The sequence below is a fragment of the Lutjanus erythropterus genome, chromosome 19 (genome assembly GCF_056507025.1).
Source record: "Lutjanus erythropterus isolate fLutEry1 chromosome 19, fLutEry1.hap2, whole genome shotgun sequence".
Lineage (NCBI taxonomy): Eukaryota > Metazoa > Chordata > Actinopteri > Lutjaniformes > Lutjanidae > Lutjanus > Lutjanus erythropterus.
The window spans coordinates 16,526,769-16,545,000 of record NC_139335.1 but is presented as its reverse complement, the minus strand read 5'-3'; the positions used below and the strand labels follow the sequence as shown (position 1 = coordinate 16,545,000).

The 18,232-nt window shown below is 41.1% G+C and overlaps 1 protein-coding gene across 3 annotated transcripts in view; it reads right to left on the bottom strand.

The window, feature by feature from the left end:
* cep112 (centrosomal protein 112) overlaps window positions 1-18,232 on the bottom strand; it is a 139,817-nt gene that overhangs the window by 78,093 nt on the left and 43,492 nt on the right. For all 3 annotated transcript variants that reach the window (XM_084744375.1, XM_084744373.1, XM_084744374.1), the window contains 2 exons: window positions 17,577-17,656; window positions 2,611-2,746 (listed from right to left, as the gene is read on the bottom strand). In XM_084744375.1, the coding sequence (XP_084600501.1) occupies window positions 2,611-2,746; window positions 17,577-17,656 (216 nt within the window). The remainder of the gene's footprint in view (window positions 1-2,610; window positions 2,747-17,576; window positions 17,657-18,232) is intronic.

Genomic DNA, 18,232 nt, shown 5'->3' with positions numbered 1-18,232 from the left:
ACAGAGGGAGGGAGAAGATGACGAGAGGAAAGATGGAGGGATGAAAAAAGAGAGTAATAAAAACTTCTTTTGAAGTAGTTTCTGCAACATTAAAGCCTTTGCAGGAGGACGTGATGGAGCGATGCACAAGTGGGGTGGGGAGAGGGAAAGAGGGAGAGAGGATGACAGGGATGCAGAAGAGACTGCTCCCTCTCTCCCGTGGCTTTGATGTGGGCTGAGGATAAAGTCAGATTGGAGATTGGGATGCCAGGGGCTCAATGGGAAAAGAAGGAATGAGCCGGAGATGGAAGGATGACAACGGGAGAAGAGTGGGAGGAAGAAGAGGAAAATACAGCAATTCAGAAGAAGATATCACTTCCCGTGCTGGTAAACACAACCAACACATGCTGCCTCGTATTTAAGAAGAAGGAACAACATAGAAAGCAAACCAAAGTTCTCCCGCTGCCAGTACAAATATTTAACAACATTCAGTGTGGAGCCTACAAAAAGCAGCCTCTGCATACTTACAAAATGCAGATTACAGAAATTGCTTTTGTGTGTGTGTGTGTGTGTTTTTTTAATTGGCTAGAAACTGACTGATACAACGGATATCTATCACAGGTACATCAGTATCGGCATTTATGGTTACAGATATGAAAACTTTTTTAACAGAACATATAAGGCAGAGAACGATGCTCAGAAGGATTTAGATTTAGCACAATGGGGAACATTTTTGAGGACAAGAGGAGCTCCTTGCCAGGTGTACATACATGGTGCGGCTGGTGTGACAGGGTGGTCATCTCAAGAGTCACTGCCACTGCAAAAGCCCTTTTCCCACGTAAATGTATTTCTGTTATCTATCATATACATATACGTGTCGTATTTCACCATCTGACCGATGTTTGCTGGCATGTAAGCTAGCTTCAGCCTTAGTCTTTTAGCATTACCGTTGTATTAAGTAACTTCACATATTTAAGACCCTTTTATGGGTAAAATGTGCCTGATGGAAATATTAAACTGTCAGCAGGAGATGGACCTTGCCACAGCATTAGCTTACAACAGGCAGCTACACCTCTGAAATCTGCAAGTGAGAGTTGTCACTGTAGCTGACAAAATCCAGCTTCCTGCTTCAGTTTGCTTCTCTAGGAAGTGTTTTGGCAATTGCTGTCACTTTTAATGTTAAATCTGCCACTGCTATCACCGTAAACCGCATATGTGCAGTGTGAAAATGAAGAGCTTGACAGGTGTAGAAACAGTAACTAAGGAGGGCGGGACATAGTGAAGCGTCGGTTGGTTGGCATATGTATATGTTACATTATTTAACACGTTAAATAAAACGGTATACTATTCATCAGATATTTCTTTAAGAAATAAGCTTTTTGAGCACCTCTGCTTTGTCATATACATGAACAATCCACACAGAAAAGGTTTATTTTTAGTCCTGCTCAAAAATTCACTATAAGCCAACATTAACCACCAGTAAATTTTTCGAGTATTGGTAGATAGTATGCTTTTCCTAAAAGGTCCAAGCTTCTTTGAATATTGTGTTTTTTTTACTTGAATGCCAAAGGACATGTCAGTCTTTTGGGTGCCTTCTCTTCCTTCTTTAAGGTTCAGATTCAAGCAGCACCATTTATCTCTTTTGTCAATGCCACAAACATTTTTAAATTCAGTCTGGGGGAAATAAAGGTTTCTCTGTGTGCCCACAAACATCCATGCATAAATTTGACTCCCACACAAACTCTCGTTTTCTTACACTATGTGCCCCCCCCCACCCCCACCACCACCACCACCATCATACTGATTAGAAGAAAAACTTCACTAATCAGCAACTAAAACTTGCTAATCTCCCTCAACATGCAGCCCTTTAAAACATTCAGGACCTCACTCAGCGCTGCTTCGTCAATAAGGCACACACACATTATAGCCGAAAATGCTTAACAAAAACGCCTATAGCCAAACTGACTTGTTAAGACAGCATCAGAAGTTTTACAGCTGAGTGCGCATCGATCGGAGAACTCTCCCAATAAGCAGCAGCCCACGCGGTGTGGAGCGCTCATCGTGAGGCTGGCTTGACGTACTAATTAGTTCAGCTGTTTAGTGCGCGCGACCCTGTTCTCCATCGCAGCCCAACCATCCCACGTCACGCCCACTGAGAGGAAGTGAGGTCAACACGTGGTAGCGGACAAATGAGTGCACCTGCTTAATGAAAATGGCCTCGAGATGATAATGTTCTCACTTATAGATTTTTCAGTATAGGAGCAGTTGAGAGGGGAGTGAAGGGGAGGGAGAGAGATGGAGAAAGGAAGACATATGGAGGAATTCAAGCGCCGCCAGTGTGGCGCTCCGTTGCATCTGTGGTCAGGCTGTGTCTCATTGCAACTACAAAATGTGTGCCTGTCTGTATTGTCTTGGTTACTGCCTGTCAGACAGCTCACTCCCTTTGCGGTAAAGCAAACATGAAAGAGAGTAAGTGTGTAAATGCACACAGCAGGAAGCAAAAAACACCAACGTACATGAATATCACCATACACAGTATGCATACATGTGACAGAAAACAGGTGTTAATGGATACAGGTTTCTGTTGACATACGTGCTCTTTATATTTATGTGTGTGTGAGAGAGAGAGACCTGGAGTTTCATGTCAGCGTAGGCCTTCTCAGAGCTGAGCTCCACCTGTTTCTTGAACTGCTCCAGTGCCATATCTGCCTGCTGGATCTGCTGCCTTTGGCTCTCCCTGGCTCTGTCCAGCTGGCTCTCCATCTCCCTTCAAACCAAACACACACACACACACACACACACACACACACACACACACACACACACACACACACAGAGAGAGACAGAGAGAGAGAGAGAGACAGAGGAATGAATATATGAAGCCATACAAACACAATTGCAGGGCCAGAAATGCTTTGTTAGGAAAGTGAGTGAGCTCTATTTTTAAAACAGTAGTTAGAAAGAGTTTTCTAGAGGGCTGGAAAGAAAGAGAGAAAATACAAAGATGGATGTACAAATGTGTGTATGTCAACAAGGAGGAGCTGAACCCAGTGCCTGTTTTCTATTATGTACTATGATAACTGAACACAGACAATGACTAGAATTACCGCCTCACAGTTGTATGCCTCCACCAACCAGTCAAGTTGCAGGTTACATCCCCATCTGTCCAGACTCATATAATATCTGTATGACTTTAAAGGAAATGAATAAAAGGTATTATGTGTTTTTTTCTTGGCAAAATAGAAGTTATCATTATATTAACATGTATAATTACAGTGAATACATTTGAGTGAGAAACATGCTGTCTTCACTTAGAGACTATTTTTACAGAGGACTGAAGAGAAGTGTCTTTGTACTTTTGACACACAGTAACGATGTAACACACACACTCGACCTTTGATGTTTTGGATGTAAAATATCATCACCTCATTATTTTATCCCATTAAATATTTGTGTGCAAGAGTAGTGGACTTGCAACCAAGCGCACGTTTGTGCCAAGTTTGAACAAATTCCATGAAGGACAAAGGACAAAGACAATGTTTTCATAACGTTGTGGATTTCATATTACCATTTCTCCTTATTTTTGTCATTTGATGAGGAGTAGAGCGATAGGAAAGTAATTTTACCACACAATTCTACTGCACCCAGCAGCTCAAATACATTTGTGTGTGTGCACCTTCCATGCAGGTACGCTGCTGCTGTTGCTGGCAAATGTCAGGTCATGGAGTTGCAGGCTGAGCGGATTGACAGGCACACTAAGAGGGACAGCCTCACACTGAGTGCTGTCAGCGCCCAGCCGAGAGGCCCAGCCACAACATCATATACAGCGATACCAAGCAGCTGTCAAGCTTAACCCACGGAGGGTGTGTGGGGACGGATGGAAAGAGAGTAACGACAGAGCTGGAAGTGAAGGAGGAGTGTGGAGGTGTTATTTTTGTGAACCACCAGAGAATTTGCATGTTGAAAGTGTCAGACAGTGATCATCTACCAAAAAGTAGCCTACATTTATTTGTACGTTTTAGTACAGGACATTGGTACATAGTCACTGTTAAGATCGTAGATGATCATTTGTAGGCCCACTGTATTATTATGTAGCATGTTTATATCATGTGCCCATACATATGTCATAATAAATTATATATATTTTTAGACATTTTTTTTAAATAAACATTTTAATGTTCTCTCCAAGAGCTCAGACTAGCATCCAGCCACAATTCAAGTCAAATACAATGAATGTCCTATGATAAATACTTAAAGATCATTAAAAATGCCTCACTGGGAGCTACACTGAGGATAACGTTATGAAACTGGGGGTGTTAAATAAAAAATGCAAGTTTTTAGATGAAGCACAAACAAAAACAGGCTGTCTTACAGCAACAAATCACAAAATTGTACAAAAACGCCTTAAAGTAAGATGAACTTCTTGCACTCATTTCCCTGCTATTCATGAGGGTTATGTGGTAATACTGGGTGAACCTCACTGAAAACAGTGAATGAACTGATAAAAATTTCACAAATGTTCATACTGAATGTGCAACTGTTCAACTCAGAGCATCAAGATGAAGTGAAGCAATTTTTCTAGGTAGCTAAGAAGCAACTGTGAACTTTCAGTTCACTACAGCAGCTCCTGAAACCTTCCAAGACCCTTCTTCTGATTAATGCACAAAGATGACAATGTTGGGGAGAGAATGTGACTGGCTGTGCATGTCAGTTTCACAGTGTGCGGTGTGTACAGTACTGTGTGTGTGTGTGTGTGTGTGTGTGTGTGTGTGTGTGTATGTGTGTGTGTGTGTGTGTGCGTGCGTGCCTGTCTGTGGCTGTGTGTGGCTTTTCTCCTGCTGCCTTGTAAATTAACTAACGTTGTACAGATAATTATTCCCTGTGGACAGACAAGCAGGAGGAAGAATGAATTTTTGGCCAGTGGGTGAGATTTTAAACCAATTAGAAGTACAACTATTACAAAATTACAACAGGCACATAACGGGGGGGTGGGAAGGACTAAGACACTCCACACATTTATCTGTATTTCACAAAACGGGATGACTATCAAGTGTGTGAGAGTGTGTGTGTGTGTATGTTACAGTTAATAAAGAACACAGTCCATTTATACAGTTATGAAAGCGCAGCAGTTGGTACGTATGAACACACCTACAGAAACATACACCACTAACAAACTTACAATCGTCTGCCATTCAGTACAGTCAGATGATTTAGTGGACAACACTCTATTTTTGATCATAGAAAATCCTCTTTATATATAAATGTTATTTTGTATGAATGGTTCACAGAAAACATATAATAAATTGGAAGCTTAGTGTCAAAATCTCTCAATTCTTTGTAAGACTAAAGCCCATTCTACACTAAACAAAAAATCCACTAACACCCACTAACATCTGGCTTCTTCCTTCAAGGGGAAAGGGTACAATCAGCATTCAGTCAATAGTCAAATGAGTCTGAAGTAGTCACGGACATTTATCATCAATAGCTCTGATCGGCAGTGATGGAAACTTCACATGCAGGTTGACATGCTACTTTCACCTCTTTTCGGTGGAGGTGATGAAGGCTTGACTGCTTGACTCTGTTTCACTGGCTGTGTCAGCCCAAAACAACAGAGTTTGCACCTGCTTGAAGGTGCATATTTGGTGATGAAGCACTTGGATTTAGCCAAGCAGCTGAATGATTTAGAAACATTTTGCTTTTATAATTCTTAGCTGTTGAAGTCCCCCATATTTCGGCAACTAAACCTTTTATTGTGAAGCAGCAAAATCAGGAAATACAGTGTTTTCATCAGCAGTAACTTAACTCTGCAGCTGAAACCGAAAACAAGACAGGGACACATTTGGAAGTACAAACTGTGAAGCAGGAGAGACCCTGAACTTCAAACCACAGAGATTCAGTTAGAAGCTACAAAAGAACTAAGAACTGAACACACAGATAATTTTAAAAGCCTCCTTTCTCTTTGCTGTCCCATACACATATTAGCTGAGTTTTGGTGCACCCCAGATAAAACAAAGGCAAGCGATGGCGATGGGAGAAGTGACAACTACCTATTTTTACCTGGGTTTCAAGGCTCATTCTAAGGTAACGAAAACATGATTCTTATTTTAAAACAATTATGCACTAATGAAAACATACTTATGAATATTATAATGAATGAACATTACACACTGAATGAACATTGACAGATCAGTTATACCACTGAGCGGGGTGCAGAGGGATGTTGTAGTCCAGTAATGATCTAGAGACACTTACACTTTTCTCAACAATTTCAAACTCGAAACTGTTTGGGTGAAACAATAGTTACAACATTATTCTCCCCTGTAATGTCACATTGTGGGGACATCGATTAAATTAAAGTTTTAATCATTTAATTCTTATTTGGTGTCTGATGTATACTGGTTTTTATCTATATTACAATAGCCATTACTGAAGGAAAAAAAGAAAAACATCAATTCCAAACTTTTAGTATATATATCTGAAAACTATAGTCATTAACTGCACACAAACAGAGTTTGCATTTTTGACAAGTGATTAATCGCTTCCCATAATCAAAGCAACAACTCTGTGGGTTTTTAAAGATAGAACAATACACAGAAAAAAAAAGAAAACAGAAACAAAGAAAGACAGTGGAGATAAAAACAGCAAAATGAAAAGAAGGCAATAAAAAAAGCAAAGAACAGAAGCAGAGGATTGAAAAAGGAATGTGCAAGCTTTCTCTCCTCTTTATACTGCTCTGTCTCTTTGTAATTTTGGTCTCTCTCATGTTGGACATCAAACGACAAAGAAATTGTTTTTTTTTTCTCTCCCAATTTTGTGTACTCTGTAATTATTAATCAGTCTCGTTGCATGACTGCCTTCCGGGCTCAGACAGACACAAAGGATATGTGGAGAGAGACTAAGATGGAGAAAGGAAAGACAGAGGAAAAGAGAGAGGAAGATGGAAAAGAGGATGTCACAGAAATAGCAAGTTTTTTAAACTTCCAAAGCGGAGCAGAAATGAACTGGGTGTGTGTGTGTGCGGGTGTGTGCACGTGCGTGTATATGGGCCTTTGTTCATGAGCCACAGTCCCGAACTCTGCGTGTGACTGACAACTCTACTCAAAGAATGCACTATGACTAAGTCGGAGCTGGCTGCTGGGCCTGTACCTCTGAGGATACACCGACAAAAATTCACTGCAGCGAACTTCAAGTGTGTGACAGACTGAAACATATTACGCTGTAAAGCCGAGGAGAGCAGGTGAACACATGGCAGCTTCAGTGATTTCTGAGAATAACTCTGCACTCTTTGAAATAAGGGTTCCAAAATAGTTCTTCCTGAGGGGCTAGAAGTATTTGCATCTGCAGAACCCTTTTTTGAAGAAGGTGGTCTTCAAGGATTGTTGAAAGCATGAGTGTTAAAAGATCCTTACTCTCAAATATTCAAATATTTAGCCATGTTTTAAATTATATTTTTAAACGTAGATATATCTGGAATCCCCTTTATCAAATAATTTTGTTCTTGTGTTTCTACCTCATCTTTAATACAATTTGGGTCTTTGTAGAACCCAGAGAAGACAAGAAACCCTTATTAAAGAAGTGCATTTTTTGATCCCCCTAGGTGGGTTCTCGATGAAACCCCTGGCATATAAAATGGTTCTCAAAAGAACCCCATGGGTGGTTTCTAGTTGAAACACATGGATATAAGAGGGTTCTTGGTAAAGCACCTGGGTGGGTACTGAATGAAATCCTTGAAATATAAAAGGGGTTCTCAGTTGAACAACTAAGGTGGGTTCTACTGTAGATGAAACCCTTGGAATATCAAAGGGTTCTCAGTAAAACCCCCTGGTGTGGATTCTAGATGAAATATTGGAATATAAAACAGTTCTCACTAGAATCCCTTGGGTGGGCTCTATGTGAAACCCATAGAAAATAGAAAGGTTCTGGATAGAACCCCCAGGGAGGGTTCTGGGTGGAACCATGACACCATAGGAGGATTTTCTGTAGAGCCTCTCATTGGATGTTCTGGAGAGAACCTTTCACAGATGGTTCTAGGTATAAGCCTTCATACTGAGTTTATGGGTAGAACTGCCTTAAAAGGTTCTGGGCAGAATCTTTATAAAGGGCTCTACCAGGAACCAAAACAGTTCTCCTATGGGGACAAGCTGAAGAACCCTATATGGTTCTAGTTTGCACCTTTATTTCTCAGAGAGAGAGTGTGTGTGTGTCTGTGTGTGTGTGTGGTCACTCAAGTGGTAGACAGCGTGTCACCATCAATAACAGAGCAATGAGAGTGAGATGAGAGGACGGAGGAAAAAGCATCAGGGAGGCCTGGCAGGGAGAAACACAGAGGGTGAAGGAAGGAGAGGGGTGCCAGCACCAGGGCGGCCCATTGGCTTTAAATGGATCTCTGGTCAGAAAAGTGGAAGGAGAGGAGGCTCAAATTAAAGATGTGCCTTCTCTAAAGAGGAAGTCCTCTCATCCCTCAATCCTAAACGGCTGTTTAAAGGGCAGGATGAGAAGGAGGCGAGGAGAGAGGAGTGTTTGTGCTAGAAAGGGTGAAAGAGCTTCCGCCATCCAGCCGCCTGGCAGACAGGAGGGGTTGCAGGGATGCCGGCGTTCTCTGGACTGCCCTAACCACACAATGCCACGTGCCGCCTGTGTGTGCACCACATGCTGGATACACAGACACAAGGAAAGTACTGTATAATAAACATTTATGTACACGTAGAGGTAATACAAGAGTACACATTAAAGTTGATGCACATGGATCCAGCTGTAATTGCTTATGCAAATATTCTTTTCATGTAAGCAGAGTATTTAAGAATTGTATGGGCTGTGATGTGGGTGGAGCAGCGCATGGAAAAGACTGACAAACAGACTAGAATGCACGCTTGCATGTGGATGCCTCTGGTCTCTAGTATAAAAAGACAGAGAGTGAAAGTGTGTGTGTGTGAGCGTGTGTGTGGTGTGTGCGCAAGTGCATGCCTGCGCATCTGCGTCTGTGAGCTCATCCAAACGGAATGATAACGAATCCACAGACACATCAAAGGGGCCTGGAAAAAAAAGAGGGAGCACAAAAAAAGAGAAAATGCAAAACTGAAATATTCAGCGCCCTCTGAAGAAAAAATAAAACAGGCTTGGTTTTCATCCGCATCCCCAGAGAAGGAGAAAGGGAGAGAGAGAGAGCGAGAAAAAAAGAGACAGAAACAGACACAGAATAGGAGACAGACCACAAATAAGTGAACACAAAAGAGAGACAGCACAAGGGCAAGAAAATATTAAAGACACACAGAGAAAGAGTTAAAAAGGGAGAGCAGAAAACAGAGAATCGTTGAGCTTGATAGCTTTAAAACTGCCTTCAAATGTGGCCTGTTGACAAACAGCATTTCACATCGAGATGTGAAACAAAATGGCCACATACGTTGAAGGAATGAGGCTTTGTTATCGTCATCCTTCTCCCACAGTGGCATCAGGGGACACCAGTCATCTGGGTGCTTTAAAGGAACAGTCACCTCACTTGAGTTGCTACCAGCCTCACTTAAAATAAGTCAGCGTCACACAGTTGACACTTTGCTAAGCCCTGCCCCCAAACAGCAACTGTCCAATTATAAATTACCAAACGTAATAAGGCACCACAGGCCTTTCAAGCCTTGCATTTCTCTACATGTTGAAGCGGTGCATGGGGCTTTCTAAGAAGAGAGATACACCATGTTTTATGAGTTTGGACGGTGGCGTCTTTTTTGTCGTCTTTCAAAAAATTTAAACTTTGGCTTTATCTGCTCTAACGTAACTTGCAAGTGTAAGCAATGCTAGCTTAGTATCTAAGGTACCCAGCCAAACTTGTGTTAGATACCGCTGCACTTGCCAAAGTAATGTTTTATTCCCAGGGGAACATTGCGATTTGTGGCGGGGTTTGAGGAGGAGGATGTGGGCTGGTGCAGAATCGCAGTGGGATGATGATGACACATCTCTCTCTAGCTTGCTCTCTTAGGTCTAAGCCAGGTTAGTTTACTTTTATCCTGGCTCTCTTCCTGAGGCAATCGCAGTCCAGGTTGTCTGGCTGCATGGGTGACTGTCTCAAGGCCACTTAATCTAATCCCTATGCTTCCTTTTCCATCAGTAACAGTTGTAGTTCTGTTTACTGATATATAAATATATGTATCACTGTCTGACCAATGTTTTAGCCTCAGTCTTTTAGCATTGTCGTTGTACTGCATATCTTTATAATGCAGCCATTAGGTAACTTTACATATTTAAGACACTTTCACAGGGTTCTGGTTTTAAAATGTGCAAGACAGACACATAAAAAAGTCAGCTTGAGACAGACTTCTTATCTGCCTCAAAGAGTTCAAGCATTAGCATTAGCTTACATTAGCTGCATATGTGCAGTGCGAGAGTGACAAGATTTAAAAGCCTTTACAGCTGACCATTAGCCAACAATTTTGATAACTGAATAACTGCTTAACTTATTTTTAAATCAGGAAATGCCAAAAAACCACCGGCTACAGCTTCTGTTATGGTTCCAAATGTGAATATGTTTGGGTTTTCTGCATCTGTCTGCAACAGTAAAGAGAATATTTTGGGGTTTTGAAAGATCTATGAAGACTTTACCTTGATCTCTGGGTAACTGAGATGGACATATTTCACTATATTCTGAGATTTTTGGAAAATAATCATTAATCCTACACAGATTAAATTCAAAGAAAGGTCAAGAACAGCATTAACTGTAAATCACTGGACATTTCTAAAGGGAAGAGGCTTAGTGCCTTGCCATGACATATGATATTTCAATTCATGTGTACAAAGCATCTTGAAGCTTGTGCACTCCCATCAACACTGGGGCTGAAACCAGTGACTTTCTTTCCCTCGCGCTAGTTGGTGTGTCAAAGCCAACTGAACACCCTAAGGAGAGAGAAGAGGATGAAGAGGAATCTGGTGCAGCCCAGGCTGACAGTACCACTCTGTGGGTGGATAAACATGTGGGTGAGACAGAACAAAAAGACATACCAGATGTCTGTCTCATACTTCAAAATGGCTCTGGAGTTCAGAGTTATTAAATATTTCTATACAACTCTTTTCTGTTTCAGTATAGTTCAGATACGTTGAAGTAAGGGTGTTGTTTATTCTCTGTATACGTGCAACCCAAGCTGTGCCTAGAGCACAGAAAAGCAAAATGCACCAGATGGTAAGATGTTATTATAACAAATGTTTAGAGTTGAAGAAGAGAAGAGAAAAGAAAAGAAGATTTTACTCATGACATGATTTCGAAAAGGGATTTTCTTGCCTTCACTGTGCATTTAGATGCTATTTGGCTTCATGAATAATGCAGACTACAGCATAATATGTTAAATCAACTAGGCATGAGTCCCTAAAGTAAGCATACTGTATTTACATATCTCAAACATTATACAATGGAGGCTGGAAGGTTTTTAATAAAAAAAAAAAATGAAAGCCCTAAAGACAATGCATCAAGATTGAGTTGTTTTAGTGCATGAATTAGCTTGGGCCTGCTTTAGTAATAACTCATCCTGTCAGTGCAAATTTGTAAGTGAGCTAGCTTACTGTAAAAATGTCAAGTAAGGTTATGCGTGATAATCACAAAGGCAAGCAAAGCATGCAACATCATTACACCATGAAAATGTCACGATATCAATCAGGGAAACATATTAAGTGATGTGAAGATACTGCAATGATCAGATATGACAAATTACAACTAAACCTCAGGATAACTATGATTTTTTTCTTACAGAGAAGAAACTTATTATCTTCCTCATTATCTATCCATTTAACTCAGTATTCAAAAAGAATCACTGCCTAGACGTGCTTCATTAGACATTCTTGCAGTGATACCAGATGGTAAGCTTAGCGCTACACCCATATTAACTATCAAACAGTTTCCTGATGATATCTTAGTAGCTTGCTTTTCAGTGAGATAGCAGATTGATTAGGGTTGGGCAATAAATCAATAGTTATATGTATTGTCAATGGACACTTTCTCAATAGTGTTGAGAAAATTCTTCAATAAAATGTTCAATAGTTTTACTTAAATGCATTAAATGCAAAATGCCTACTGCATTATTCAGTTGCACCATCGACATGTGACACAACAACAGAAACAATGTAGGGTGAGAAAATGATTTGATAAAAAAGTGGTGAAATGTAAAGTAAGGCAGCTAACTTCAAAATAAAGTGGTGAGATTCATTTTTTCTTCTAGTGGGGGAAAAGGATAACCATAACTATGCTGATATTCAGTACAAAAGCACAACCTCAAGTGTGATATTGTTTTTATACAACTCACCACTTGTGGTCTGAAATCAAATGCACTAACCATCGGATTTTATGATAATAGATATGTGATTTTAGCGTTATTTCAGAAGATAAACTACTAGAAAATCCATCAGCTGATCTTGAAATCTGTTCAAGATGCAATCTTATAATTGGTCTGCATAAGCCATGTATACATTAATGCAAATCAACACGGAACACGTATGCATGCCAACGGCATTTTCTGTGATTAATTGGTCAACAGCTGTTAAAACTGCTATGCTTGTATCCCACTGAGTGTACTTTGCCAGTCCATTAAAATGTGGCTGATCGCACATTAATAAGCCCTGAATCATTACTGTATAAGACACCTCCTTTTCATCTTACCTCTACATGTTAGTCATCATAATGTTAATCTAATTGCTATTAGAACACTTGTAAAGTGGAGAGAAATGTAGTTAAAAGACTGTTGTGCTGTTGTACTCTAATATCAGGACTCATGGAATGGCGCTGGTCCAATCAAATTGCTCGGACGGAACTAACTGATGTATAATTATAAATATTGACTGAAACAAAACATTGATCATAATAAAGGAGAAAGAGGAGGTAATTGTCCTTTAACTCAGAGAACCTTGGCTGTAGGACCCAGTTAAAGAGCTCTTTACAATTTCCCTTTAATCAGGTCTGTGGTATCGAACTGGCGCTTAACCCATCTCCATCCTCCCATTTCAATGCAGTTGCCATGGGAGCAAATATCGAGCCCTGGTGCAGCTTTTCAATATTCAGGATCCATACCTCCACCTGCTCCTGCACCTCAACTCTAACTGGGCCTCTGGTCCCTCTCCGGACCACCACCCCTGCCTCCCTCCATCCCTCCTGTCATGGGAGAGGAATGCTGAGAAAGATAAGACCACTTCAAAAGACACACAGAATTAGGGTATGCATGTGCACACACACAAAATAACATGAAAGAACATACTGGGTGCATCCAACACCAGTAAGAGCAGAAGGGCACTATCTCATGCAAGCATGTGGGCATGCATACACACACTTAGTTAATACCCTGCTAAAAAAATTTGTTTTCATGTCTCAAGAACTGATTACAAGATCAAACAGCAGCTTGGTGGTGTGTTGTGAGAAAATTTGGAATTACAACAATAGCAGACAAGCAAGAAACTTTCAATTAAACAGGACTGTGACTGAAAAAAAAGAGCTCCAATCCTTGACAGTGTGAGTGTGAGTGTGAGCACAGGTTTGGACAGCCGGTGTGTTAGCCTCTCATAAAAGGCGAGCGCACTTTCCCTCCAGCTGCCTAAAGTAGAAGCTGCCTCTGCCACTCCAAACTGTGAACGATCAAACTGAGCAGAAGTTACTGCTGAGACACAGTCAGAGTTGCGACAACCCTGCACCACAACCTGAACAGGCATGTGGTTTTGATAAAGCCAGCTGGGTGCCAAGCGGCAGGAAGGAGGACTGGAATGGTATGGGGAGGGAGGGAGAGCAGCGTGGAGGAGAAAAGAAAAAATATGACAGCCTCTTCATGAGGAGAGAAATACCATCATCTAGAAATAGACCAGCTGTTTTTCTTTTCCCCTACTTTAAACATTCAGGTGATTTTCTGATGTTTTTAAATTGTGATTTGGAGGTCACTGTTGCAAAAGCAGACAAGCTGTTTCCCAGATGAGCTCCCTTTCCCTCTTTTTTCCCCCCTCTGTGGTGCATCTCTCCATCTCTATGCTAATGCCCTGTAATGATCTGAGGCACGTTGGGATGAAAGAAAAGGAGAGAAACTTGTTCTCTGAACAGCTTTGTACTGCTTTCTGTTGTTGTTGCTATAGTAACACAGACCTGGAACTCAAATTGACACAGCAATGCTTATTTGCATGGCAGGACAGGGTGATATTTCTTTTTATACTGGAAAGAAAGAGTGGGTGTAAAGCGTGGAAAGACATCGGCTATATATGATACACACAAGCAACAGTAGTCATAACTTCCGGCGCCATCATCATTTCTGGTCCTACTTATAGAAAGGAGAAATAAAATATCAGAGCATAGAAATTGCTATTAATAGATCTATGTTGATGTCTTTTAACACTAGATTGCGTGGGTCAACAAACTCACACAAAATACTCATAAACAGCACACACAGTCTCTGGCACATGGAAGGTATGTTGAGCAGATCTACTTATTCAATTTCATCATCCATCTTGCCATCTTCACACACACACACACACACACGTGCGGTCTTGCTTTGACTTTGAAGTTCTCCTGGATCGCCTTTAAAGGCCGTCAGTGTTGCCACGACAGCAGGCAGGTAACAGACATCAGACTGCTTAGCGCGTGTGTAAGTGTGTGGTATGTGTGTGGGGCTTGAGTACTTAATTAGCTAAGAGCCCGATGGGCCACTTGCCGTTTTCTCAGTGTTTAACACTAAACGAGGGAATGACTGGCTCGTTACTGATACTAACAACAAGGATAATTTATGCACAAACGGATCTGTCTGCTGCGTTTAAGCTTGTCCTCTGTTGCCGGGCTGACAATGACAAACACAAACACTAAGCAGGCACAACCATCAATGTCCCTCTGCGATCTTTACGCTGAATACTTAACGCCACGAAACTGCAAAATTTGTTTTCAAGTTGTTTCAAAGAAAGGAACACAAAGGAACTGCAATAATAACCACGTCCTCCAGGTTAATACCATTTCTAATTCACCGAAAAGATTTATCCCCATTTTTAGAGGCCATTTAAAGTATTTGGCTAAGACACAAAGTGCCTGAGGCCTTATTGATGAGGACCCAAGAAAAAAGCAAATGCAGCCACGCTCAACCCATTCTTTCTAATCCACTGCCTCTGGGTTGCTATTATATTGTGACAAACAGTTGAAAACCTCTCGAGGGGGGTGATGGCACTGTCACTGGCCTTGGCTGTGTACGGCTGGAAGTGGAGCGGAGGTTGTTGAATGGGCGTTGTGTTTAATTGTGCAGAACACGTTCTAGTTTTGCCAGGGAAACTGTAATCTGCTTGTGACTTAGTAATGTGGTCTAGTATGGGATTAATTACCCAGTGGAATGTACTGACTGGCTGACTGCTGGCTGATTGGCTGGAGTCTGGTGAAGTCTAGGATGTCAGCAGAGTGTGTATTTCTGGAGGGAAGGAAGTGACAGAGGTTGAGAGTAAGAGGCTAAAGAGTGATGGAGAGACAAAAGTAGCTCTTAATGGTCTACAGGCAGTCCAGTCTAGTACCTGAACTCTTCCACTATGAAACACACTGTTGTTGCCATTGTCCTACTGAAATAAGTGGGGCTGTCTCTGAAAAAAAGACGACATCTGGATGGCAGCATATGTTGCTCCAAAACCTTTCAGCATTAATGTGGCTTTCACACACTTACCCATGATGCCACGGGCACTGCCACACCCTCATACCATCACAGATGTTGGCTTTTGAAGTCAGCACTGTTAAAAGTCTAGATGGTTCCTCCCCTTTTTAGCACGGAGGACACGGCTTTCATGATTTCCAAAAGCCGGCACACTTTTTCACTTTGTGTCAGTCCATTTCAAATGAGCTGGGACCCAAAGAAGTCTGCAGCGTTTCTGGATGTTGTTAATACGTGGCTTTCGCTTAGCGTCATAGCTTGCATTTGGGTTTGTATTTTGTGACAATTAATTAGTGCAGCTTTAAAGATTGTTAACGCATAAAATTACCACTTTTACAAAAAATATTTCTACAGAAGGTCAGGAATTGAATTTGTCACAACTATCTCTTCTTTATGATGTCTTGCAGCTGAAGTCACATGGTATTTCTCTCGTATGGTTATCAGTTCATTAGCGTAGAGACATTTTGATGTATACAGTAGGATTAAGTTTGCTAGTTTTCTTCAAGACAACACAAATGCCTATCACACGTGAACCTCTGATCTGTACGACTCCTCATCACAGTTTCCAGGCTCTCAACTCAAACCGTACAACTCGCAGTTATAAAAAAAGATCAAAGAGAGTGTGCAAGGGTTGGCTTGTTAAAGCCAAACTCCACCTTAAATCAGAATTCATACACACTGTTCGTATGATCAAAGACTCAAGTCTGTAGACATAAACAACTCTCTAATAAAGTTTGAAGCCACAAAGTCAAGGATCAAATGTGTGATACTAATAACTGTAAAATAAATGATCTGGTAGCATTATATATGTTGGAAATTTCATGACCAAAGGGGGCAATTTCAGTACAAACAGTAATAAAGCAGGAAATGTGTCCATATACCCCAGGCACTATCGTTGTTTGTGTTTTGATGATATTTCAAGATTATGATCAAGTTTAGCAGTATTTTGTTTGCGCACATACACACATCCTACCATATCTGTAGGGTTCATTGCTCCAGCTTGCATTTTGTCAACTGCACGCATCTGCAACACGCACACACACTTACACACACTGGCTGATGGTGTGCCTTAGACCATTATGTCAAAACACTTTGCCAAGAGGGAAGGAGGAGGACCACACACACAGACGTACAGATTATAGAGCTCACTAATGTGATTATTGTGTAAATTCTAACTTAAGTGATGAAATACACAGTAAAGTTTGTATGAATGAAGTATTCAGATGGACTATATGAACTGAAAGCACAGGATAAATATCTTGCCACAGTATGTACAGCTTTACAACTGAAAACAGTGCTCTAAAATTTGGTAATTTTGGGTGCTCACTCTGTAATAAGTATTAAATACAATTTTCTTGCAAAAGCCCCTTTTACACCGGACAAAAAACACCACTGACACCCACTAACATCTGGCTTTTGTCTTCAGTGGGAAAGGGTACATCGGCATTCGTTTCGTTTTAAATGGAGCAGCCGTTGTATAAACACAATCATTTCCTAACTTCTTCACAATAACAGTGACCTGATATTTTTATTATGGGGCAGCACAATCAGAAAATGTCGGGTTCTCCTCAGCAGTAACTTAACAACTCCAATCCAGCTGAAAGTGAACATGAAACAGTAAAATATGTATAGTGACACAGGAGAGAAACTAAACTTTAAACCACAGGCATTCGGTTAGAAGCTACAAAGGTACTGAGAGCTGAACACACAGAGACTTGAAAGCCTCTTTCTCTCTGCTCTCATGAGTTGAGTCTCGGCTTTCTAGTAACACATCAGACCACTAGCAACGCAAGAGGAATCAATCATCCTCCTCTTATAGAGGGGTTATCTGTGTTTATAAAACCTGTATATAAGTGCTAATTTTGGTGTAAAACAGTGTAATACAAATGTGACACTGTACAGTTTCAGAAACTTTCACAGTGATACTCTATTATAGAAAAACAAATAACATTTTTGAGGTGTTTTTTCTCATTGTACCTGAGTGCATCTTCTAGTTTGGCTATCTTCCTCTTGGCCTCTGCTCTTTCTTTCTCTGCCTCACTGTGGATTGCTGAAACCTGAGAGAGAGTAAAAGAGAGGGAGGGAGGGAGAGGGAGAGAGAGAGAGAGAGAGAGAGAGAGAGAGAGAGAGAGAGAGAGAGAGAGAGAGAGAGAGAGAGAGGTGTAAGTGAGTGCAACAGCAGACAACATCAAACATCACTCAACAAAACTCTCCTGCCTGTGACCTTGTGCATCTGGTCTCGTCTCTTCTCTCTATCACCCCATCAAAAGTACCATCCGAGCCTATCTGCCTGCACAGAGGGCCTCTCACTCTGGATCTATGGCAGCCATATGGGCCCTTCTTATGTCCAGATACCGTACTCTGGCCTCCTTCACGTGTCTCATTTACCACTCCTGAGGAGTGGAAAGAGGAATCTTTCCAGGGGAAACAAAATGGAAAATGAACGACTGACTCTTTCTTTCATTGTTTTCATCTCCTGTCACCTTGCAGAATGAAGAAGGAAAAAAAGGTGGAAAAAATGATACAGGTGGATTACGAGGACAGAATAAAAAAAGTCTGTATTTGAGGAAAACACATCAAAACCAAACTGACTTTCTTTTAGAGAGACTTAATTTAAATTCTCCCTGACCCTG